We start from the raw sequence: 24,487 nt of genomic DNA on the forward strand, positions 1-24,487 counted from the left end.
GATCTAATTCCCCTTCGTTGTTCGCTTGTTTGGGTCGAGGCGAAGTTCTGCCTTTCGACGATGGTCGCCCATTATATCGGCGAAAGGTTGGACGAATTGCTCGAGAGCCCGTTTAAACGGTTTAGGGATTAGGTAGGCCGGAAGTGGCGTGATTGCGCGCTGAGTTGGAGACGCTTATTGTTTGCACTGTATAGGAGTATTTTTAGGAGATTCGACGAGCGACTGCTCCAAGATTGGTACTTGGAAAGGGTGGTTCTTTGTCGATGGGGTGAGGGTATTTTAAGGAGATTGCTTGGTTATTGCACTCTGGATGGTTTATCGAATTCCGCGCACGGATAGACGGCGCGCTTGTATCGATTTACGTTGCACGCTATGGTGGTCGATGGTTAGCGGAGGTGGAAAGTAAAATTTGCCTGACGCAAATATTTGAATTTTTGGATAAGAATATATTTAGAACTCGAGAACGTCCGAACGAGTAGCATAAGTGCAGGGCGAAAAATAAATCGCTGGCAAACCATCGAATTTGTAACTTGTTCTAATTCGTATTTATTTCATCTCCAATTAACTTTGTGGGATTAATCTTGGATCGTGAGAACGAATCTCGGAGATTGGAACTAATCTTGGATCGACAAGTCGTTTATCCTCTGTTTGAGAAATCACCTAGGAACAAATTGCTTTTTCTATGTTTCAAGGTACTCGTCGTACAAGTTGATGATACAAATTTAAGGATCTTCGGTTTCGATGGGCGAAAAATAGGGCAGCGTGATAAACGTTAAACGAAGGACTAAAGAGATTGAATCGAAATTACTCGTTGTAAGAATTCATTCAATTTCCTAAGAGGTCTTTACGGGAACATGAAATGTTTTTAGAAAAGGGTTCTGCGAATTACGCGGGGATGATATTACTAAGAAGCAATCCGTATTAATGAGTTTGATCAAGGAAATATTTGGTTTCCGATGATCGAGGTAATTAATCGTTTCTCGCATCGTGCAAATTTTACTTCTCATTAAGGAAAATAATATTTGCGCCACGTAAATCGGATCGATAAATTTTAATGGCACGAAGAGGAAAGTTGGCTGATTTCTTTTTTCTTTTAATAAAACCCCACTTTCGCAAGATCGGGAAGATTTAAAGCGGGGATGAAACTCGCGACTATATCGATAGCTTTAGCAAACTTTAAAGATTAACCGAGTTGTTTAAACGTCGATATTTTATCGAGAACTGCGCAGTCCGAAGATTTAAATATTTGTTCTCGCAGGCATCGATAATTTTAGAATAATATCTATTATGAGTGAGAAATAAAGAATACGATTATTATCACACGCATTCGCTTCTCTTTTTCAACAGATATTTTTTTACAAGCTTAAACGATCCGATTTCAACGGATATTCATTCATTTGAGAAACTAAATTTCCCAAAGATCGGTCCGATTATTTCATCTTATACCTTTTCTCCGCACATTGTATTATTAATTCGAGGACCAAAGAGTTACAAATTGAATCCAGTTACTTTCAAAGATCAGTATTCTATCGTTGTCTATTTATTGTCGCGTCGAATAATCAGTCATTAGCCGTAAACTTAAATTAGTCATAAACCTCATTCACGTTACAACGTCGTCTTACATTCGAGCGATGTAGACGTAAACTCTCGTGGCTGACTGTACTTGTGTAACGCGATCCTGAAATTGTCCGAGGTCGATGGAAAAAGTTTTATGAATGAAATACGCGAAAATGTCCGCGGAGTCGCTATAAACTCTTGGCTACCGTACAGTTTTACGCCAGTTGAATTTATCCATGTTTTCTGCATTGCAGGCAGTGTCGGAGAGACTCGAGTTGGCACCCGCTGGAGGAAAATCAGAGCCGCAAGTGAGTACCACTTGAAAATGTACGCTTCCTTTTCCTTACGAATGTCATCAAGGCCGCGTACCACTCAGCGATTTTGTATCGCGACGAAATCCCCACCGTCGCATACACGAGATGTCTGAAATCTCTTCCATTCCAATACGCGTCCCTTCCATTCATCCCATTTTCGCCAGTCCTCAATGTTACGTAACTCGCGAAATCCAGTCCGCTGCCTGACGAAATATTCGATTTTCTAGCCACGCGCGATTCCCTTCGAATTAAAATCGTCCTAAGGTGCGCGTGCACGAAAGAAGTAGAGAAGAGAATAGAAATACGAGAGCCGGCTGTTGCGAAGTTGTTTGAAAAGCGCGTACTTAAAATTCGTGGCGAAAAGTAAGCGACGACGAGTATACTCGTCAGACAGAGAAACGACTTTTAAGAAGTTTTATTATTGCAATTTACTGCGATTATTAAATTGCGATTTACACAGGAAATTGTAGCTACCTTTTACGCGTGACGAGTATACTCGTCGTAGCACGAGATATTGTCGTTTCTTCATGGCCAGTATACTCGTCGAAAACAGCTCACTGGTCAGAGGAATAACTTTAACGCTGTAGCGATTTTTCGCGTTTCGCAAATTCCTAAGGGGACTTGCCCACCTCGGATTGAAACTTACCGCCGGAAGTAGCCGTTTATAGCGTCAAAGAATTTTCAAGCGAGTAGAAAAAGATGACGAGGAGTGTTTATGCGAACGCTATGCATTCAGGTTGCTACGTTATGCGAGGCCGGAGAGGTGTACCTGGCGCAACACATGGGCGAACAGGGACGTTGGGTCTCATCCGCCGACAAGAAGAGCTGCATGACGGATAAGCTAGAGATTCTCGATTATTGCAAGAAGGTAAGTTCGTGGAACGTTGCTCGTCTCTGCCGACGTTTACATTCAGCCTGATAAATGATTCGATTTATAGCCGTGATTTTCAACCTTCCCAGTAGAATCGAGCAGCTAGAGCTAACGTTAGGACCCTGGATGAGATCGTTCTAAATGTTTGAAGTCTCTGCAAGATAATTAAATTAGAAGAACAACGCTCATTTTCTTATAAATTATTCGTAAACTTTTGAACAACTTTTTACTTTATATGTAATGATTTTTCTTCTATAAGATTACGGAATATCGTGTACTAAATTTGCTTAATACCGTAGATAGAAGGTAATTAAATTAGATGAACAACGCTCGTTTTATTATAAATTACTCGCCGATATTTCAAGAACTTCTTGTTTCTTACGTAATCATCTTTCTGAAAGGTTACGGAGGATGATATATTAAATTTACTTGATACTATAGGTAGAAGATCATTAAATTACAAGAACAACATTCTCTCTATTATAAATTATTCGTCTAATTTCGAAGAACTTTTTACTTCATACGTAATCATTCTCCTAGAAGATCATGGAAGATCATATATTGAATTTGTTCGATATTGGCAGAGTGCTGGGCCAAATTTGCCTGGGAATTGTTTCCGTAGTTTTGGAGTAAATAGGTCATCAATTTCGACCCCTTCCCACGAACATAGAATTGTGGGTTTGCTAAAATTAATATGTAGAATAGCTTAATATATCAGAAGTTAACCTTGCTTCTCGAGTAGTTCGAAATTACGTAATTTGAATTATTGTTTAAAGTATATCAAGCACGTTCTTCGAATTGTTTAAATAATTTTAGCTGTTTAAATAATTCGGCGAGAATATTTTCAAACTTTCGCGAGCAATCCAACTACGTACTTCCGTACAATCCATACTCGAGTTACGTGGTTTTGTCCGAATATTTAATACTTTGTATCGTCTATGTAAAATCTCGTGACTGTCTATATCTCCTATTTTATATACAGGGTGGTTGGTAACTGGTGGTACAAGCGGAGAGGGGGTGATTCTACGCGAAAAAATAAGTCGAAAATATAGAATAACAATTTTTCATTCGAGGCTTTGTTTTCGAGAAAATCGACTTTGAATTTTCGCTCGGTACGCGCGCACTTTATCGCGTCTCGTTATAACGGATCGCACTGTAGATCGTTGTCTCGATGGATATTATCGCAGTTTAAGTTTGTTTCTGCCGTAACGGAAAATTAGGGATACATAATGAAATAATACGAAGTAATCATAAAGTTTATTATTACAAAAATTGCTGAAAATGTTGCCCATTCTGCCGAACACGTACTTCTGTTCTTCTAATTAAATTTCTATGAACACTTTCTAACGTATTCGATCGTTTTAAAGTATGAAAGGCTACAATAATCTTTTCTTTCAATTGCTCGCAACTTGCGATTTCTTCAGAATAGACAATTGATTTAATATGGCTTTATAAATAAAATTCAAAGTCGATTTTCTCGAAAACAAAGCCCCAAACGAAAAATTGTTATTCTATATTTTCGACTTCTTTTTTCGCGTAGAATCACCCCCTTTTCGCTCGTACCACCAGTTACCAACTATCCTGTATATAAAATATGTAATCTATGATCGAACGAAATTTACGATCTTCGCTTAATTTTGATTACAAATTTCGCGCAATTTGAATTTCCAATCTTTCAATTAATATCAGTGGTCCGAAAAGCGTCCTTCCTTTACAAACACGTCTTCTACAGCAACGCATCCTTACACAAACATGAAACCCAAATATGCCAAATGTTATGGTCTTTATCGTAATAGAACTAAATGGATATAGTCGCACATAATTCAGTAAAATAATATAAAAGAAAAAATACTGTGCATCTATTATTCCCTTATAAAGAAATTTTTGCCACAAGTTAATACAAACTTAAAATATATCGCCCCGAGTTAGTTACCTAAAGATAATTTGAAATTGTCATAGAAACTTCCCCCGATTTCCACACAGCTAAATTAAATTCAGTAGGACTCGTTTATTCAAACGATTCGAACATTTGTATCCCATCATCCATTTCCAATCTACGAAGGGATGCGCGAATTTATTCGTTGTGTGCGTGCCGGTTGTTAATTTACGGAAACGAGCGCACTGCAGTTTCGATATCCGCGAGAGAGAGGCAACCACCTCTCTCTGCTGTCGTCGACGCATGGCCGTGTTATCGAGTGAAAGGTACGATGATTTCTCGTGTCGTATAATTTCGTCGTAAATGCGCTTACGTTAATTATAATGAAAAATTGAAAGAAAAAAAGAAAATAAAGATATACAAACGGGGCTCGGAATAAGAATTCTTAAATGGGTGCTAGTAGGTCGTAGGTGAAGCACGATTATCTGGGTCAAACTGTAGGGATGTTACGTGCCAATGATTATCGGTAATTCATTGATATTTATTAATTCATGATGTACAGAGAGTTGCAAGGTTTAACAGCCAAACTTTGTTGGTATATCCTGTGGGTATAATCGGGCAAAAATTGCTCAACGATATAATGACTTTCGAGAGTTTTAGAATATTTTTAAGGGTCTCCCGCGAATTATCATGCGCGTTGTACGAAGCATTTTGAAAATTTATTGTGATCGTACGGGTGAAGTTGAAATAAATTTGTAAAAAAGATACATATACGTATGTACAGAAGCTAAAAAATATTTAGCGCAAGTATATGTTTCTTAGAGGCGACAAGAGTACTCGAACAATCAATCGTTCGTTCGATGGGACCATTTTCACGTTTGTTATACGTCTGTCGTGGCTATTCGCTCTACATATTAATTCTTTGCTTATTTTTCCAAATATATTTTCGTAGTAAATAACTTGCATATACATTTTCTGATTGGTCTCAAGTTTTATCAATGCAACTATGACGAATGCAATTGTTGTAGCTCTAACGAAATATGGGAATATTATTTCGGATAGGAAAGTTACATAGCGTAATCGGTATTTGTATTTCCAGGTTTATCCGAAGAGAGACATCACCAATATCGTGGAATCGTCTCATTACGTGAGGGTTAACGGCTGGTGCAAGCCAGGGAGAACTAAATGCAAATTGTCACGTTGGGTCAAGCCGTACAGATGTCTCGGTACGTATTAGCATCAGAATTGCTCTCTGATAAGTGATCTGGATTGACAGTGTTTCAGTTTTCATTTAACTTTAGCAGCTCGTTTCGCTTTAATGGAGTCGACGTGGCTTTCTAAGTCAATAAAGAATGGAATTTTGATGTAAAGGTTGAATTTGAATATGCAGATGTATGTACGCGAAGTGATTTCTAGTGCAACGTTGAATCTAAAATATGGAACAAAGGATTCTCTCTCTTTTTTTTTTTATTCCAAGCATTGCCTCTGAGAGGGTCCGATTATGACGAACGACACAAAAGATCGCAATTTCGATTAGCACGATTTTTAATTTATCTGATTCTACCGTGTACTGATTCTGTGTATTGTAAGTTATGAAGGCTGTCAGTGGCATTGACGAAGACGCAGAATAGAAATTGAAATCGAATATCCTAAATTTTAAGAAACTCGACTCTGATCTAAGCCGAATGATCATCATCAGTGGCACCAATTAAGAAGGTCGCGTTTATATTTCCTATTTCTACACGTTAGCGTAAATGTCTGTCGAGAGCAGTCGTTAACGCGTTGAAGCGAAAGCGAGAAATTAGTATGTTAGCTTGCCAATTTCAATGGGAAAAAGTGTACACGGACGATTAGTAAACACGTGCTTTTACTATTTGCGTTTGGTAAAAGCGTAGATAAGAAGCTGAATAGTTAAATGGCAGCCAGAAACCTAACGCGATGAGAAGATCTCTGTTGCTGCTGACTAAAAATATATTCAAAGATACGTTGGACGATTTAGTATGCCAACGTATGATATTACTTTTTACTCTTGACACTCGTATATTTTTTACAACAGAAAAATTGTCCAATGAAAAACATTTGCATGTCCCAATAACCATTTTGTAACACCGCCGATATTACTTTTATGCATATCTCGAACAAATTTAAAGAAAGCTCTCGTTTTCTCCACCTCTGTTCTTTTTTCCAAAGTTATTGCATTCCGTGTGAAATTTATGAATTCGAATTTAAATATGTATGAAGCGTATCTGCGCTAAAGTTTACCTGCGTACGTTTATTAACTATAACGAAAACATGGTTTATTGCTGTATTCTCGCGTCTACTGAACGTGTATTCTCGTTAATAAATATAATTAGCCGGCTATATGTATATCGCCTTTGCTTCGCAACGTGGCATTCATAAGGAAGTGAAAAGAAATAGGTTAAATAGATCCGGATGAAATAAAGCGTTCGTTGAATAGGATCACGCGTACACAGGATGTCCTGGATTTTCTCTGTAAAATATCTGTCAGCATATACCGCGAATAAAAACAAAAGATAAATTGTCACACAAACATGGTTCCAGAAATCCTTAATTAAAAGCGTTATAATAAAAGTACGAAATAATAAAGGACCATCTACCACCGGCTTTTATCTCTAGCATTTATAATAATTTTTGTATAACAGTTTTCACAGTCTACGAGTAAACAAAATTTCATATCTTTGTTCCGTATCTTTTAAGATTAAGCATTACATGGCACAGGATACAGCGATAAAGTTTGCCACGTTTGTCACATCCTGTATAATTTATATCGTTAAGAAATGATATTTCCTTTAGATCGTTATCTCTCAATTTCTCTCTGCGCTTATTAATTCTGCGAATTTAAAGAGACTCGGTTCGGTCGATATGAAAATTGCTGCGACGCACAAATATTTCCAACTTCACGCTCATAATAATCATTCCGTTAGGATAAGATCTTTATCCGTGTTTATTTTCCATTTTCCATTTTTCCAGTGCCTCGCAGGCGTTGTATCGATACGATCCGGCTAATATATTCGCTTTAAAATTCAAATCCCCTCCTCTCGCCCAGTTTCCCGATAATTTAAATCTTCTTGGCCATCTTAACAAACGCTTATAACCGTTAATATGCTTTTCTCGACTTCGTCCATGCTAATCGGACGTCCCATTGCCGTATCATCGTAATAACAGATTTGCTCGAGGATCGTTTAATTCGCGCAACAAGAAATATTTCAGTCATGCTACCGAGCTTGGTAATTGGGAGCAGGGATTTTTTATTCCCTTATTAAATAGGAAATTTTATTCCGCTTAACAGGTTTCCACGTTAAAATAGAATTCAACGAGGTTGAAGTTGTCCAAGATGTTTTTGATATTTGAATTTTAGATGATCGATGAATCGTTTAACTTTAACGTACGACTGTAGGCCAGGCGTATAAAAATTGAAGATTCACCGGGCGCTTGTCGAATCACGGGCTCGCACACGAGTATAATAAAACGATAGAATGGCCCGTAATAAAAAAAATATCGCACTACACGTCACAACGTTCCCCTATAGAATCTCTACTCGAAGCTGATAAAACGACTACGAGAAAGAGATAAAATTTACAAACAGCCCCTGTGAAGTATCCTTCTGGTCATTGTGAACTTTTCAATGTTTAAATTTCAACTTTTTCCTTTTTCGCGCAACATCTCCGCAACGATGGATTTTTAAAAAATAGCGTAAAAAAAAATAATATCGCTGCATTTTTCGAGCTTACAAATTCTGTTGCTGTTATAAATTTACGTTCATGCCGGCGCATTTATACATTCCGAACGACCAATGAAACGCAATTTAAACGTTTGACGTTTTCGGTATTAAAATTGTATTAAAACCTCGTTGTACAATTTTTGCGAAACGTTTCCAAATCATTTATTTATTTCTTTTGCGTTTCATTCTGTTTGTATAAAAAATAAATAAATGTAATAACTCGCAGCAATTATTCATAGATGAAACAGCTCGGGTTATAAATTGGCTGCTATAAGCGTTTCCTAAGTTTTTTCAATAAAAATGTAACTCCCTTTTCTTCGATTTTAATAAGGAACAGCAATTTCAGCAAAAATTATTTAACTTCGCCGTACGTACGAGATACTAGCTATTTATAAATTCGATGGAGTTTTCGCCTCGTAACGCGACTAACAAGAGATCTACAAATTCTGAATTCTTCCACAAGCTACGTAAATTTATCAAACTTGAACTCTCTTCGTCTGAAACATCTCTATCGTTTCGAGTATCTAACGAGCGAAAACGTTAAAAGTACAAAAATTGGCATGGTTCGTAAAATAGACGACTCCAGAGAGGCGGAATTCCGAATTCTTCCACAAATTACGTAAATTTATCAAACTTGAACTCTCTTCGTCTGAAACATCTCTATCGTTTCGAGTATGTAACGAGCGAAAACGTTAAAAGTACAAAAATTGGCAGGGTTCGTAAAACAGACAACCGCAGAGAGACAGAGTTTCTTCATAAATGCGAAAGTCAATTTTTTTCCATTAATGGAATATCGTATCGAATAAATATAAATGTTGCGACGAAAAGCGTTTCTAGTTTCGTTGCTAATTCGCGTACACGAAATTCGATCGATTTATGTAAACTTTCACGAGCGACTGTATAACTTTCAGCGGACGCAGCCTGTAACAACCAAGTTGTTAATAATCAAGCTGTTCCCATGACTTCGTACACGTCGTAAACACCTGCTGGTGTAGAGTAGGGAACGTAATCCCAAGCGAATTCTGACCGCAGTCTTAGGACGCCGTGTACAAGTTTGCACCCCCGATGCGAGTCACTCTGATTTGCAGTTTCTGCCGTATCGATTCCTGCGAGTCGTGTCGAGTGGAGTTGTGCCGCGTCGTAGCGCTAGAGTGGCTCTCGTTAAGGGGTTGAGTAGACAGCTATGGACCTGTACGTGCACCATGTGACGCGATCTCTGCCTCGTGTCTCTTTCAACGATAAATATAGGCGTGTCCATGCCACAGTACCCGACCTTTTCCCTTCGCTTTTATTCACATCGACACGTTCTCCTTTTCAGAGGGACCTTTCCAAAGCGACGCGTTGCTCGTGCCGGAAGGTTGCCTGTTCGACCACCTTCACAATCAGACGAAATGCTGGGAATCTCACAGGTAAGCGAGCCAACGAGCGAGCGTCTCGTCGATGACGAGCCAACGCCGGCGTATCGATTTACGTGTCCGCCACCGCGTAACCCTATCCTCCACGACCATACGCTCCATCGGGGTTCCCAGTTCGATGATAATTTCTAGTTGCCTTTGAAATAAGGTACCTGCTGCCTCGTTAGGTGACCGCAGCTAATCCCACCGGAATTTTCAGATGGCTTCGTGTTTGCTCACACGCTCGGTTTAGTCCATTAAACGTTCCTTAGTCGAATAAAAATCCACGGTCTAATAATAAGCAGACGAACGTTTACATTTGTTTGATGCTTAATCAGAATCAGCAGAGGAAGATGACGTTGCGACTGACTTTGCTGATTCAGGGCGATGCTCTAGGTGCGTCGCGATAGCTGGACCGTGGACCTTTGTGCAGCTTTATATTTTTATGAATTCAAGGAGCGAACAAAATTCGTTTCGTCTACCGAATATTATCAATAGGTGACTCTATTTTTTGCATTCCGTAGATTTCTGCAGCCTTAGAATTCTCGAAAATTCATCGATATCCACGGTCCAACGATAGAGCGAAGAACGTGTCCGATGGAAAGCGCCCCGTTGGAAAAAGCGAATAGAATCTTGCAAACCGGAATATATAACTGAATTGTCTGAAACGCAAACTCGTAATTCGCTGAAAAGAACAGAAACTGGGAACATAATCCGGGAATCTTCCGTTTCAGGTGGAACGCGACCGCAGCCGACACCTGCAGAGAGAGGAATATGAACCTGAGGAGCTTCGCGATGTTGTTGCCCTGTGGAATATCGCTGTTCTCTGGCGTCGAATTCGTGTGCTGCCCGAAACACCTCAAAGGTACGTAACGTACGTACATTCTCTTATATCATCATTCACGTTCATTCATCGACGACTTTTCTCATCTCTGTGTCGAACAGTGTAACCTCTTAACGCATTCGCTGTTACCGTTGCGTTTTATCTTTCCTTCCATTTTAACAAAGTTTTGTTTTTAACAAAGTCATTTCGTTTTGACAGTTAAACGATGCAACGAATGATGACGCGATAGGAGACTGTGATTATTATTTAAAGCTAAAGGTGAGGCGTGGAGGAGAAATCCAATTCCAGTGATAAAATAATCGTATCGCAGTAACAGCGAATGGGTTACACCGCCTGTATCCACTGAAACGAGACGCAATGCACGTATCCGATTTTAAGTTACGACATTTGATTCTGTCGAATGTGAAAATACATTCTGAAATCCTTCGATGCGTGTCCTGAAGTCGATCGAGTCGACTTGTACAAAGTTCCGAGGAGAAGACGTTAAGAAATTTTATTGGGAATATTAAACTTCGAAACCGTCGACTTCGCCTGATATATCGTGTACAAGATCGTGAAAGCATTCGAATACCCGTACACGTATTTTACGAGCGCGTTGTTTGCGTTATACGGAACGTTTGGAAGTTTCAAGTTAAACGAACTTTTGCCGGTTCAGTTCGCTTGTCCGAATATCAACTCTTATTACGTAAATGCGAAGCGATAGGTGATGGAGAAAATTCAACTACCGTGTTATAATATGAACCGCGATACGTGAATTATTTGCTCACCGATGAATTCAGATAAATAGGGTTTCATTGTAGTCTATTGTCGGAATTATATTTTCGTACCTTATTGCATATTACAACGTCGAATCCATTATTTATTATATTTCCGCTAACGCGCACACATTTTCTGGCGTATCAGTCGCGATATCGACGATATTAGTTCGAATTTCGGGAATGACGAGTAGCTCCCTTTGTACGAGAAATTGAAAAAGAAAACAAAAATAGAAAAGGAGGAAAGAAAACGATGATAAGCGAATAAATCAGGGAAAAACGCGGAGAAGATTGGCTCGCCGTTATGGTCGATCTTAAATTCACGAATTTTTTCGTAAGAATATCTAGTCGATTTATGGAAGATCGCCCTGAACACTTTATATTTTCGATAGATTTACGCCCCTCTCGAAGCTCTTTTAGCGAATGAAAAACGCGTGGTTTCAACGTGATGGAATTTCCATAAATCCTGTTCGCCTTTCCATAAACTCTCGACGATTGGCCATATTTTATCAAAAATTTTGCTACAGCCATTTGTTTTAAATTTTATATTCCATTTTTCTTGCAACACGGGTCTCGCACACGTTTTTACAAAAAACAAAAAAACAATGTTTGCGATAACTAAAATAATTAACAGTGTTTGCCTTGCGCATATCGATGAAAAACGTAATCTGATTATACAGCGGATGAATGTGATTATTCACATTGTTGCAATTTTACCGGAAACAGAATCGCGCTCGAAACTTTATCGCTGTATTTCGTACAGCAGATTAAACGAATTTCACGAAGCGATATTTTTAACAGTAAATTATATTTTCTATTTACTTTTTCTTTCTAATTCTTGTTAAAATCTAGCCCATTGCCGATTAATCCTACGTTGCCCCTTTTCTGTAATCACATCGTGTGAAATTTTCTTTTTATTTGGTTTCGCAGTGAAACGTTCGTTTTCCAGTCTCTTCGAAACTTAGAGAGATAATTATATTTCCGACTGGTCTAAAGTTTCGACTATTCGTCGATTTAACTGCCTTTGGAAGACTTGCATCGTTAAATATTCGTAGATCGTCCTCGTGTTCGACTGTGTCTTGCTCGAGAATCTCGCTGTTCGATGCCAAAAGAAAACGATTATCTTAATGTCGGAGATATATTTCGAAATGCAGCGAATTTATCGATTAACGCATAAAAAACCAGAAAATGAACAAAAGCCTACTTCCTATGTTTTCCTACTCGTCATCTTCCTATTGAAATTCGTCTTAGCGTCTCAACCGTAAATTGTATCGTGAAATCTAGAACTCGATCCGTGCATTGCAACATGTTCCAGATGTATATAGGCGATAATAGTAGATACTTTGTATTTTGCACGCTCTGCTGTTGTCGTTGCAACTCACAGTAGCTCGTTGCATGATTACTATTGGAAAACGTAGCTATGAATGTAAAGCGAAGCGGAGTCGAAGTTAAATAATTCGTCCTCGCCGATACCGATACTTATAGCAAGCATCGATCGTAAATGACGAAAAACCAGGTACTCGAAAATAAAGATATCGAATAGCTCGTCTGTTCGAATAATTATCCAAATAAAAATTTATTCGAATAACGATCGATCCTGCTTACGATGTAAACTCGGTGAAACACGTTGGCCTTATTTTATGTCTGCGTGTATGTAATTATCGATTCATTCTCACGACTCGCGTGTTTCGAACAACGTAGGAGTCGAACTCGCGGCCCGACGTTTGATCGCTGAAAAGGAAAACGTGTTATTGTAATCCGATGTACGCGCAAAACGATGGAAAATATTACGCAGCCCGATTCATCTATTTGAGTATATATTTTCATCAACGTTACTGCGAGAAACGCGTTCTTTCGCGTTCCATTCTCGCTTTAAATCGGGCACCTTTTCGCACGTCGAGCAATACCATCCTGGAATTCATCGAACCTCGTTATAACATTGAATCGTTTCGACGGTTCTCCTCGTTGTTCCGTTAATCATCGATGTGTGTAAGCTTTTAACGAAGTGACAAAGGAGACTCAACGTTTGGAAAACGTGCGAACCGTTTAAAAAGCACGACGTACTCGAGAAACGAATGAACGACGAGAAAAAGAAGGAACAAGAATTAAACGTTCTAATAACGCAAATTAATTTGATAATTAAAACCCGCGTCTGTTCGTTTCTCGCTCGATATTGATCGCGAACAGCCGTCTGATAGCGAGCTTCGTGCAAGCCATGAGCTCAAGTAAGTCGGAAAATTAGATTCGAACGGCCAATTATACGCTGTACCAGCGAGCCGAAATATTTATCGATGATGTATCTTCGTCGCTAAATCGCACGCTGAACACCGTTGTTCGTACCGTACATTAATTTCCAAGTTCAAATACTTTCGCGAGCCATTGTACGTCAGCCAATGTGAAAATTCGTAGAACCAGCCTTTTCACTCGAGTATTTCGTATTTAAGGGATGTCTATGTACATAGACTTTCGCGATTGACTGTAAGCTCCATATTTTCAATTGCTTTCATGAAAATCTGAGTTTACATAAACATCCGCAGTTTACTTATCAACGGTAAAACGTACACGTTGAACTTGATCGCATCGCTACTTTGTGCTCTATTTGCGATCGAACGTCGTTCGGGTAGCTTGAAAACGAGAGAGTGTGTGAGAGAGAGAGAGAGAAGGAGAGTGCATTAAGAAAGTGGGTACACTTCGATTCACCCTCTTCGTTTCTCCACGGGGTAGTTTACCCTTGCCGTTTCTATCTTACTCGCTCGTGCAATCAATAACGGCCGTCGACGTTCCCGACGACTGCGCAACGTAATACTATGGTTTTGCCCGTTCCTGCGCATCTTTTCTTTTCAATACACGATGCCGATATGCCTGCTGTACGTGTGTAGCTAATAAACTGCAGCCAATACGCTTATCCATCGTAGCCGCACTGTCTGCTGGCTTGATTCGCGACACGTCCCCTTGGCTTTCCACCCTCGAGCTTACTGATCAATAGGAATGACCGATGAATCACCGACGAAATTCCAACCTCCGCCACCGCAACCATCGTCGACCAACCACCGCTCGTAGGGTGGTGCTTTCGCAGGGTTTATTATGTACGCCGTGTTGACAAGCTTGTGACGAAGTCTGAATCACGAAGAGGAGGAGAAGAAGGAGAGAGAGAGAGAGAGAGAGAGAGAGAGAGGGAGGTGATTCTGTCGTATAGCAAGAGAAAGAAACAGTTGGAGAACGGAGAATAATTTATTTTCTACATTGGCCGGTGGAAAGAAGGTAGAAGTTTAGGGGTTTCAGAGCTTATAATTTCTCAGAGGGTCGTAACCGTCAGGAAGATGAGAAGTTGAATTAAAAAAAAGGGTGATGATTAAATCTGATATAATAAGTAAAGGACGGTCAGCGGTTTCGTAGATTATATTCTTCGATCTCTTAGATTATATATTCTTCTTAATAAAGAATATTATAAAATATCGTAAAGAAGGTATACTTCTTCGGAGACCTGGAGAGTGTTCCTTTAATATAAGAATCGGTGTTCGAAGCGGCAAGCAATGCCAGCGAATGTTCAACGTGTCCACGTTTCTCGTTTATGTATCTTCCCTTAAAATTACCTTATCTGAAATTATACGGCCAGTTCGGCGACACATCGGCGACACATCCAACTTTCCTACCGTCAAATTCTTCTACTCGGAGAAGACTGGCAGGGGACGACAGGTAGCGGTGACGAGTTACTTGTTTGCACATTTTGTTTATCCCGCTATTTTTAAGAGAGCCGAGCGTCCAGCTGTGCACGGTTTTCAACGGCGGCGATTTTCACGGACGAATTGGCAAAGCGTTCTTTCCCTCTGTGTCCGTGAAAATACGTGGAAAGTCCTCGGTATCGGTCGGCCGGAGGGGTTGATCGTCGCTTCCCCTATTTCTTTTCGGTATATCGTCGGTCAAATCTTGATATTTCCTTCCTTCGTCGTTGGAAACTTGCGGATGAGCGTCCTCTCCGGGGGCGGGTTCGATCGACGACGATACGTCGATACGTTCGTGCAATAGCCGGACGATATTCTCGATGGAAAAAGTGCCAACACAACCGCCACGTGACCCAGATAAAAGGATAGCGGCGAGGATACGACGGGCGAAGCTTTTGTCTGCCTTTGCAGAACTCGAGAAGTCAGCTCATCAGCGTGTCTATTCTCGGAGAATGGGACATCTCGAGAACCTAGTTAGTCAAGACGGCTGTCCTCTTCAACATAACAGAGACAAATTAGAGTTTTTCACGGTGGAAAAGGGACGCGAGTCGCGGCAAAACATCGCCTCGTCGGAGATGCAACGGACAGGCGGATTTCGAAATGCACGATCCTCGCGGCCTGTACCTCCCCTGCAATTTGCATTCGTTCTCCGTGTAGTACTATCGGCAGCTTTTATATTAGCTATGCAAATTAATTCCGTGACTCTCTCTCTCTCTCTCTCTCTCTTTCTGTCTCTGTCGTTTTGTCCAGCGGGATTCAAATTTTTCTTTATGCGTCGCGTAATACGAATTTAAATCCTCGTTGAAAGGATGTCGGTGAATAGAAAGGATTTTCGTCGCACTGCATACGTGTCAGCCTGTGTCAGGTGGATGTGCAAAGATTTGACTTGAAACGAAGTCAAACGACGGCTTCGGCAAATAAGTTGTTTCGATCGATTTGCCATTTCTCTTTCGGAAAGAATTTACCGAAAATGGCAGTTTCACTCTGTTTTCACGTCGAACAAAGAATTTTCATATACCTCTCGATCTTAGTCAACCAGTTAGCTGTCGCGGTCTCTTTGAAAACTTCGAAAAGCGCGTACCTAAAATGCGTGGCAAGGAATGAGCGATGACGAGTATACTCGTCGAACACAGAGTATACGTGACTGTTGCAATAGAATTACAGAAAATAGAATTAGAAAAAGAACAAACCGTTTTATTTTTGAATTTTATCACCGACAGGACTCGTCGTAACGCAAAACGTTGCCGCCTCTTCGTGACGAGTATACTCGTCGGAAACAGCTAACTGGTTAATCACTTGAGATAGAAGGATGGATAATTTGGGATATCGGAAGAGTTCTCTTAAAACAGCGGACAGAACTTGGGCGGAATGTAACGAATTTTAACAAGTCTGACGATATCGGTAAAATATTATTTACATTTACGTGTAATTTGCAGAAAATATGAAAGCCAAGAAACCGATCGACCTGCCGATTCCCAAGGGTATGGACGAAGATCTCGACGAGGACGAGGATGATCTCGAAGATGACGATGGCCTGGACACCGACGCAGATGACGAAGATGACTCTGAAGCTGATCCCGAGGACGTGCTTAGCGATCAACCCGACGATGACGAGAGCGACGAAGAATATCTCGACGATTATAATTACGACACCACGACGAGGTAAATTTGCATGGAAATTGCATTTCGATATATATATAGTTATACGCACTGCTCGTTGCAGGTGGAACAAAATCCTCAAGGACATTATTTAGAAATTACCTGCTTTCGATTAAAAATTACTAATTACCGATCTACTTAATACCGTTAAATTTTGCCAATAAATCCACGCGATTATCGCATAATCGTGAATAATATATAACGTTCATTTACTAACGAGAGATGTATGCACATTCTGTACAGTCGATTGTCAACGACAGTTTCAACCACGGAGAAACCGAAACAGGACGTGACCGCGATGCCGTTGCCAGTTAGCACCAGCACACAACAGTCCTCTCAATCTCAGAGCACACCGGATCCGTATCTGACTCATTTCGATCCTCGTTCCGAGCACCAGAGCTACAAGCAAGCACAAATGAGGCTGGAAGAGGTGCACAAGGAGAAAGTAACGAAAGTAAGCAGGTGTTGTTACCACCTAGCTTTCGCTTTTCATTCATTCATTTTTCCTTAAATAAACCAAACGATATTATTGTCTTTTTATTCTATTTTTTTTTTCTTTTCATTCTTGTACACTCCGTTATTCACTTTTGCTTTCATTCAATTTTCCTTGTTTTTGCTTCTTCGCTTTTGTTGAATCACGAATGACAAGTAAATTTATCGAACGAGGAAACAAACAGTTTCGAGAGACAGCTATTACGAAGGACAGAGAAAAATAAGCGGTCGAGTTTCCAGAGATAGCTATTATCTCGCGGGACACTAGTGTCGAAATCTTTGTGCTACAACGTTTTCAGGTGATGAAGGACTGGAGTGATCTCGAAGAGAAATATCAAGACATTCGTGCACATGACCCGGTCGCAGCTGATGCTTTCAAACGATGGATGACCGCGCGATTCCAGGAAACCGTTGCTGCTCTGGAAGAGAGCGGTGCCGCGGAGAAACATCAGTTGAGCGCTATGCATCAACAAAGAGTACAAGTACGTGATTTGAGTAGAATAATCGATGCAGGTGACGAGCATTTAGAAAGGAGACAGTCGTGGATAGATTTCAGTAGCCGAAGGACACTCCTATATGCGAATCGTAATAATAATTATACTCTTCTTCTTCGTATTTGTTAAATGTATTCCTTACCGAACAGGGTAATATATTGGGTTTTTAAAGATTCAGTTGATGTAATATACTTATTGTTTTATTTGCTTTGGTTTATTTTTGTTTTTGCTTTATTCTCGAAATTAGTTCATGCAGGCTCATCATGATGTATTTAAAATAGACGATCTTCTAAATTTGCATGTACACACACTTACATGTCTAATTTATATTATTAATATCGTTTCAAACTTTGGAAACTATATTGTTTCTAACTAATGATATTCTCTTCTTTTCTAAAATGTTGCAATTAAGAGAATTTCAGTTTAATTTGATTTTAATACAAAGAGAAACGCATAATTGTAATATTATCTTAATTGATACATAATAGAATTATATATATACGAATTTATTTCGTACTAGTAAATTATCTCTACTTAGATTACGAAATATATCATAATATATGGATCTCATTTCTTCCTAAAATGAGCTCCGTTCATTGCTTAATTATATACATCGTGTATACGAAAAGAGAAAAAAAGAGGCGAGTATAATATTTATTATGTATGGCATTAATTTACAGGAAGCTGTTAAACAAAGAAACGAGGAAGCAATGTCGTGCTACACAGCTGCTCTGAACGAAACTCCACCAAATGTAAGCTTCTTAAAAGATATTCTATATTCCATATTTGTACATTCTATAGAATTCCATATAGAAATATTCTGTATTTAAGTATTCCACTAGCAAATCCGCGAATAATATATCACCCTCTTATTTCTTGTTCAGATGCATCGTATTCAGAAATGTCTTCAGAAATTGCTTCGGGCTCTTCACAAAGACAGGCACCATACTATTGCTCATTACAAACATCTGCTGGATAGCAGCTTGGAACAAGCTCAACGCGAGAAGCCAGCAACATTGGAACACTTGGCAGAGATCGATAGAATTACCAATCAGAGTCTGTTGATGCTAGAACGGTAACGTGTCGGTCGATATAACGTAACAGTCAACGTCTTAGAATATCAGATTCCAGATTTTGACAGTGCAGAAAAAATACATATATTTTAACTTAATAGAACACTATATGTATTTCGTTCGTTATATTTAGGTATCCTGATTTAAGCGCAAAAATTGGCCGCCTTATGGATGATTACGTTTTGGCCCTCAGGAGCAAAGATGAGACTCCTGGACTGCTGCTAGCGATGACACGAGAAGCGGAAGCAGCCATCTTAGATAAATATCAGGCTGACGTTACCAGTAAGCAGCAAGGTAACTTCGAAATTTAACGAATGAAGAACGTAGGGAAAGAACATGATAAAAACACTCTTGACTTGATTTTGTGACAAGAAGGAATATTGTAATATAAATTTGGCTAAAAATGGAAAGAATCTGTTCGATGTAAAGACATAGTTGATGAAGCTTTGAAAAAAGTAAAGACATATAACTGCCAAGATAAACAATCTTTTAATATTATAGTAAGTAATGTTTTTTAAATTATGGTGACAGCGAAAAATTACATGTTTATCCCAGAAACAAGGAAGAGGATAACCTCGATGACTGAATTTCTCTCTCTCCTATAAAAAAATTTGATTTATCGTATTCTGCTCCCTCAGCTCTCATCGATAATGTTCAACAAATGCGACAAAATTCTACAAGAACTATATTTAAATATACTTCATTGATTTATAGAAAAAGAACATCAAAAACTACTGGAACGAGTACGCAAGGAGCAACGCAAAGCTGAACGTGGCGAGTTACGTACGGAACAGGCGCAACAGGAAGAAAATGACTCGATAAATGACAACAAGGATATTCAACAGCCACCAGAGCAATCGTCTGCAGTGGCGGCTATGCACAGTGAAGGACTTGTAAGAGCAGCTCACAGCATGACACATGATATTTCCCACTCTGAACCGGTAAATGTAATCATTAAATTGCCTGAATAATATCCAAGAAATATCATAATATAAACATATTTCTATCACTTTTGTTATATAGGGTTACTCTATGAGAAGGGAGATGTATCACAGGGAAAGTCGATCTGTCTACTTTACACTTGCGTTTGCTGGAATCGCACTTATGGCTGCAGCAGTGGTAGGCGTAGCAATATTCAAAAAACGCAGTGCAAGAAGCCCCCACAGTCAGGTACATAAAGAAGACTGTTTTAATCGAAGTAAAAATTAAATACTCGTGATTTTATTATTTAATGATATTTATAGTAAGATTTTTAATATTCTTTAAAATTAACATTAATCAGTTTTTAGCCAAATTTTACAGTATAATCATATATTTCTGATTTTAAACAGGGATTCATTGAAGTTGACCAAGCAGCTACACCAGAGGAGCGGCATGTTGCAAACATGCAGATTAATGGATATGAAAATCCTACATATAAATACTTCGAGATCAAAGAATAATTTAATCACCTCGGTCTACAAGAGATTTTATTTGAAACTGGTCTTTAATTGTCCGTTCTCGCGTATGTTCTTCAAGAATGTCATAGTATTTTGTTAGTGTAAGATAACTTTCAGGTTCGAGGTTCTTCCGAAGATTCCGAAAGTATACAAATCTACATCTTAATGATATATGGAATGCTATCTGTCCATAGGGAAATAGGTATTGCGATACAGTATCATTATATCAACATCTCTTTATGATAGTTTGCAACATTATACGACCACATTTAACGATCTATGATATGTATAAAGCAATATTGCAAAACACCGTAGTAGATAGAAGTATTACGAGCTAGAGCACACGCTCGTACTGCCAGGATTATCTACGAGACAATTCGAAAGGGAAACAACATGCCAATGTGCCATATGGGAAGCGCGTAAAGTTGTCTTCGGAAGTATCTCATACACGTTGTTTTCGTTTCGTTGTCATATATGTTATTAACAAACTAAACACAGGAAGGAGCGCTCATGATGAAGAAAAAAAAGAAAAGGAATGAAAAGAGAATCATTTCTCATATTAAATGTTATACGCGATACCCTTCGATTAGAAGGCTGTGGACTATGATCAGTTACGAACTCATTGTTTTTTTCAGCAATAGGAAATGCGTATGGGATGGAAGAAACGTATCTCGTCGATGACGCATTCACAGTATGCGTGCTGTTGCGCTCTTTGCTGTATATTTCTGAGTTCTGATATTTTTCGAGATAGTAAATGGCAATAAAAGTAAACGCAGCTTAAATAATACGTGAAGCTAACAATAAGAAAAAAAGATGATAGCAACGGTAGCAGCTTGCACAGTGGCAATATAAAAGTATAATCCGACTTAAAAGAACAAGAAATGATAAGCATATTAAATAAATAGCACTATACGATAAAAAAAATATGTGTATGCTCTATACGACACTCTTAAAATATCAGAACGGCGATCAAATGCACGTTCACCTTCGTGATTGCAGCTGTTTTTTCATCTCCGTTCGATTCCCACTGCCTGATTTTTTCAGCGACCTTTTCAGTACTTAACGTCTACTTAGATTATACAACTTTATACTTATAAGAAATTGAATCATGAACGTATCTAAAGTTCTAACAAGAAGCAAGATATTTTATCATTCCATAATAAAAGTCCACTATCTTATCGAGGTGCTGTCCGAACGTATGCACGGAAAATATTCGTCAGCTTTGTTCGATTCGGCCGAGTTATCGTCGTGTTTCCTTGATGGAAACGGACGAATCGAAAGAATCACGTCGAGGTTGCCGAATAAGAGGAACAGTTTAACACAGGAGTTTTTTTGAGTGGCATTAGTACCTCCGATTTAGGTCGAATAAGTGGCGACTGTTAAAGGCAAGCGTGTTTCTGTCCCTTTTTTTATTTCATCATTTTTTTTCTCTCTCGAAAGATGGTTCATACAATAACTATCTTAGGATATTAATTATATATGATGACGATAATATATTACACGTTTAATGCTTATATATTTGTATATGGTCAAAAGGTAGTAGGCTGCGCTTTAGCCAGGGTCGCGTGGGAAAGCATAGCTTTCGTTTAATTTCGATGAATATTGCACGTTTCATTTTTATTTAGATTATATTTCTTTGTATTAATTAAATTAACCATATTTTAATATATACGTATATCAATTCGATAACCATTATGTATAATTACGAACAACAAAAGATATCAATAATTTTAGTCGCGCAAGTATTATGTTAATGACGATCTTTCAAGATGCTTCTACATTAAGTACTATCTACATTAAAGAGTTATACTTGATTTCTCTCTTTCTCTCTGTCTCTTTTTCTATCGGTAAGGTTTCTCTCTTTCTTGTTAATTTTTTGCTAAAATAAATTAAGCGAATGCGCAAACCGAGGATAATGAACAATAATCCTTGGATTCCTAAACGCACGTGAAGCAGCTGCCTTCCTATTTAGCGGATATAGTTAAACATACTGTTTCTCTCACGCAACTCCGGTGAAAGAATGAGCCAATGAAAAAAAAAAGTATATACACAGGCACACACATTCGCGCATCGCTGAGTGTTAAAAATATTATTTTAGATATATTAAAATGATAGCAATTATCCATATGTCTATGGAGATACAACAAAAGCATAGCATCAATGCGTTAATAATAATATAAATATCTATATATAAATATATATGTTCATGTGTGTATGTGTGTGTGTGTGTGTAATATATGAACAGTATATATACATAGATATATATATATATATACATATGCATATACATGTACACCTATCAAATTAACTATACATTATGTACCTATAGCATATAGTCGTTATAATGAACAGAAAAAAAAAAAAACATTGACACGTCGCGTCAAAAAAAACTGACTTGATACGGATTCACAGATGTTGAGGAAGAAACATGTTTTTGATGAAAAAGGAAAAAAAGACACGAAAAATGCTATTCTTTCTTTTAATCGCGATATCATTCCAATTATTAAGTGATTTTTATCCATTATACGACGAAATAAAAGAAAAGAACGGAGATGGTACGCGACCATATGTCGATTGGCCTACGTTGGCGGATGTGCTGTTGCTCATCATACGTTATATTTGTCGAAAGATATGATGCGAACAGCACCTGTAGTGCTTGCCAAATTTATCTTGCGTACCATCTTTTGAATAGCGTAACGCACTTTTGCCACAGATGTTGGCAGAGCTTTATACACACCAAGAAGAAAGACAAAAGGAGAAGAATAAAACAGAAAAAGAAACATCCCTTCGATCAAATGTCGAAGTAGAAACAAACAAAAAAAAAAAAAAGAAAAAATGTTTCTTCAATGGCAATTGATCAAGAAACATAAATCGCGAACATAAATCTGCCATCAGTATTAAAGACAAAAAAAGCTTGAAAAGCCCCTTCGAAGCATATCAGTTTTAGTCTGTTGGTTTGGCGGCAGCATCCGTCACACTCTCACTTCAAGATATTGTGAATTTGCATCGAGCCACTCTGTATAAGTTTAAGAATTGATTTTTGTAAAGAGGTAATAAATATTTACCGAGGTAATTAAACTTTAGCTTAAAGAAAAGAAAAAAAAATGTGGAAAAAAAGATACGTGAGAAGTGAGGAATAGAAAGAAGAAGAAGAAGAAGAAGAAGAAGAAGAAGAAGAAGAAGAAGAAGAAGAAGAAGAAGAAGAAGAAGAAGAAGAAGAAGTAGAAGAAGAAAAGGAAGGAGAAGAACAAGAGGAAACAAGTTTAAGAATGAAGGAACAAAATGAGAAAAATAAATACGTCCTTTGCGTAGCGGTTCGGACTTAGAAGTCGGCGAAAATGGGAATAATAACGGAACTAAACTTTATTTTTGCAGTTCTTTCGGTATAGATCGATTCTTACGATTCTATCGATTCAATCGCGTCTTCGATGAATTTTAATATCGTAACAATGATGAGATGCGAGAGCAAGATTGTACGTGCAATATATACTCGTGTACACGCCTACACACAGCGCTGTATTAGTTTTCGATCTTACTTCCTGCATTCGTTGCCATTTGACAACAAAGCGATCTCAAAGCTTAAATCAAAGTTCATTTTGGTATCGCATTTTTATATGTTATTATGAGTTGTTCAATAATGTATCGTTTATCGGCAGCTGAATATCTCGACTAAGATGTTGGCTTTGTGCGAACCGATTGATCGACGTTGCATGGACTTAATCAGCGTCGTGGTTCGATAAAAAATATCTGATATTTCATATGAACGCCCACTTGGTCGAACCGAAGCAAAAAAAAAAAAAGAGGAAAAAGAGAAAAAATCGAGGAAACACGATGGATAATTTTTTAGTTGCCTTTAATTGTAGGATCGGAAACTACACGTTTGCTATAGAACGTTTCTGTGACCGTTCTTCGACGAGTAGAAAAGTTACTAACCGGAGGATTAAACTAACTCCCCGTCTCCCTCTTTCTCTCCATCACACAAGGATTTCTCCTCGCCACTCACAAATTTTATCGCATTAATACACCCCGTGAAAAGAACGTATTGTGTTTGTGGATATATGTAATTTTACTTATCAATAAATAAATTACAAAGATAATTATTAGTTGAACGTTAGTTACTTTTCGGCAGCGGGAAAAATTGAGTTGTCTTTTTTTTCATTTAATACTTCCTTATGAATAACGTATCAATCATATTTGCAGAATATTTATATCTGAAGATATTCACAAAGTAAATGATATCGTTTATTAATATTAA

At 38.4% G+C, this 24,487-nt stretch overlaps 1 protein-coding gene across 5 annotated transcripts in view; it reads left to right on the forward strand.

Annotated features, from left to right (window-relative positions):
• LOC100647035 (amyloid-beta-like protein) overlaps nt 1-24,329 on the forward strand; it is a 48,100-nt gene extending 23,771 nt beyond the window's left edge. For 2 of the 5 annotated variants that reach the window (XM_012312771.3, XM_003398398.4), the window contains 14 exons: nt 1,812-1,865; nt 2,608-2,739; nt 5,718-5,844; nt 9,679-9,769; nt 10,489-10,619; nt 16,512-16,737; nt 16,978-17,188; nt 17,526-17,708; nt 18,401-18,472; nt 18,605-18,795; nt 18,927-19,087; nt 19,508-19,734; nt 19,817-19,963; nt 20,125-24,329. In XM_012312771.3, coding sequence (XP_012168161.1) covers nt 1,812-1,865; nt 2,608-2,739; nt 5,718-5,844; nt 9,679-9,769; nt 10,489-10,619; nt 16,512-16,737; nt 16,978-17,188; nt 17,526-17,708; nt 18,401-18,472; nt 18,605-18,795; nt 18,927-19,087; nt 19,508-19,734; nt 19,817-19,963; nt 20,125-20,235 — 2,064 coding nt within the window. In that variant the 3' untranslated portion in view covers nt 20,236-24,329. The remainder of the gene's footprint in view (nt 1-1,811; nt 1,866-2,607; nt 2,740-5,717; nt 5,845-9,678; nt 9,770-10,488; nt 10,620-16,511; nt 16,738-16,977; nt 17,189-17,525; nt 17,709-18,400; nt 18,473-18,604; nt 18,796-18,926; nt 19,088-19,507; nt 19,735-19,816; nt 19,964-20,124) is intronic. The other 3 variants (XM_048409413.1, XM_012312772.3, XM_020864822.2) reach the window with 3 other exon arrangements.
• The last annotated feature ends 158 nt before the right edge of the window (nt 24,330-24,487 follow it).

The sequence above is a fragment of the Bombus terrestris genome, chromosome 10 (assembly GCF_910591885.1).
Source record: "Bombus terrestris chromosome 10, iyBomTerr1.2, whole genome shotgun sequence".
NCBI lineage: Eukaryota > Metazoa > Arthropoda > Insecta > Hymenoptera > Apidae > Bombus > Bombus terrestris.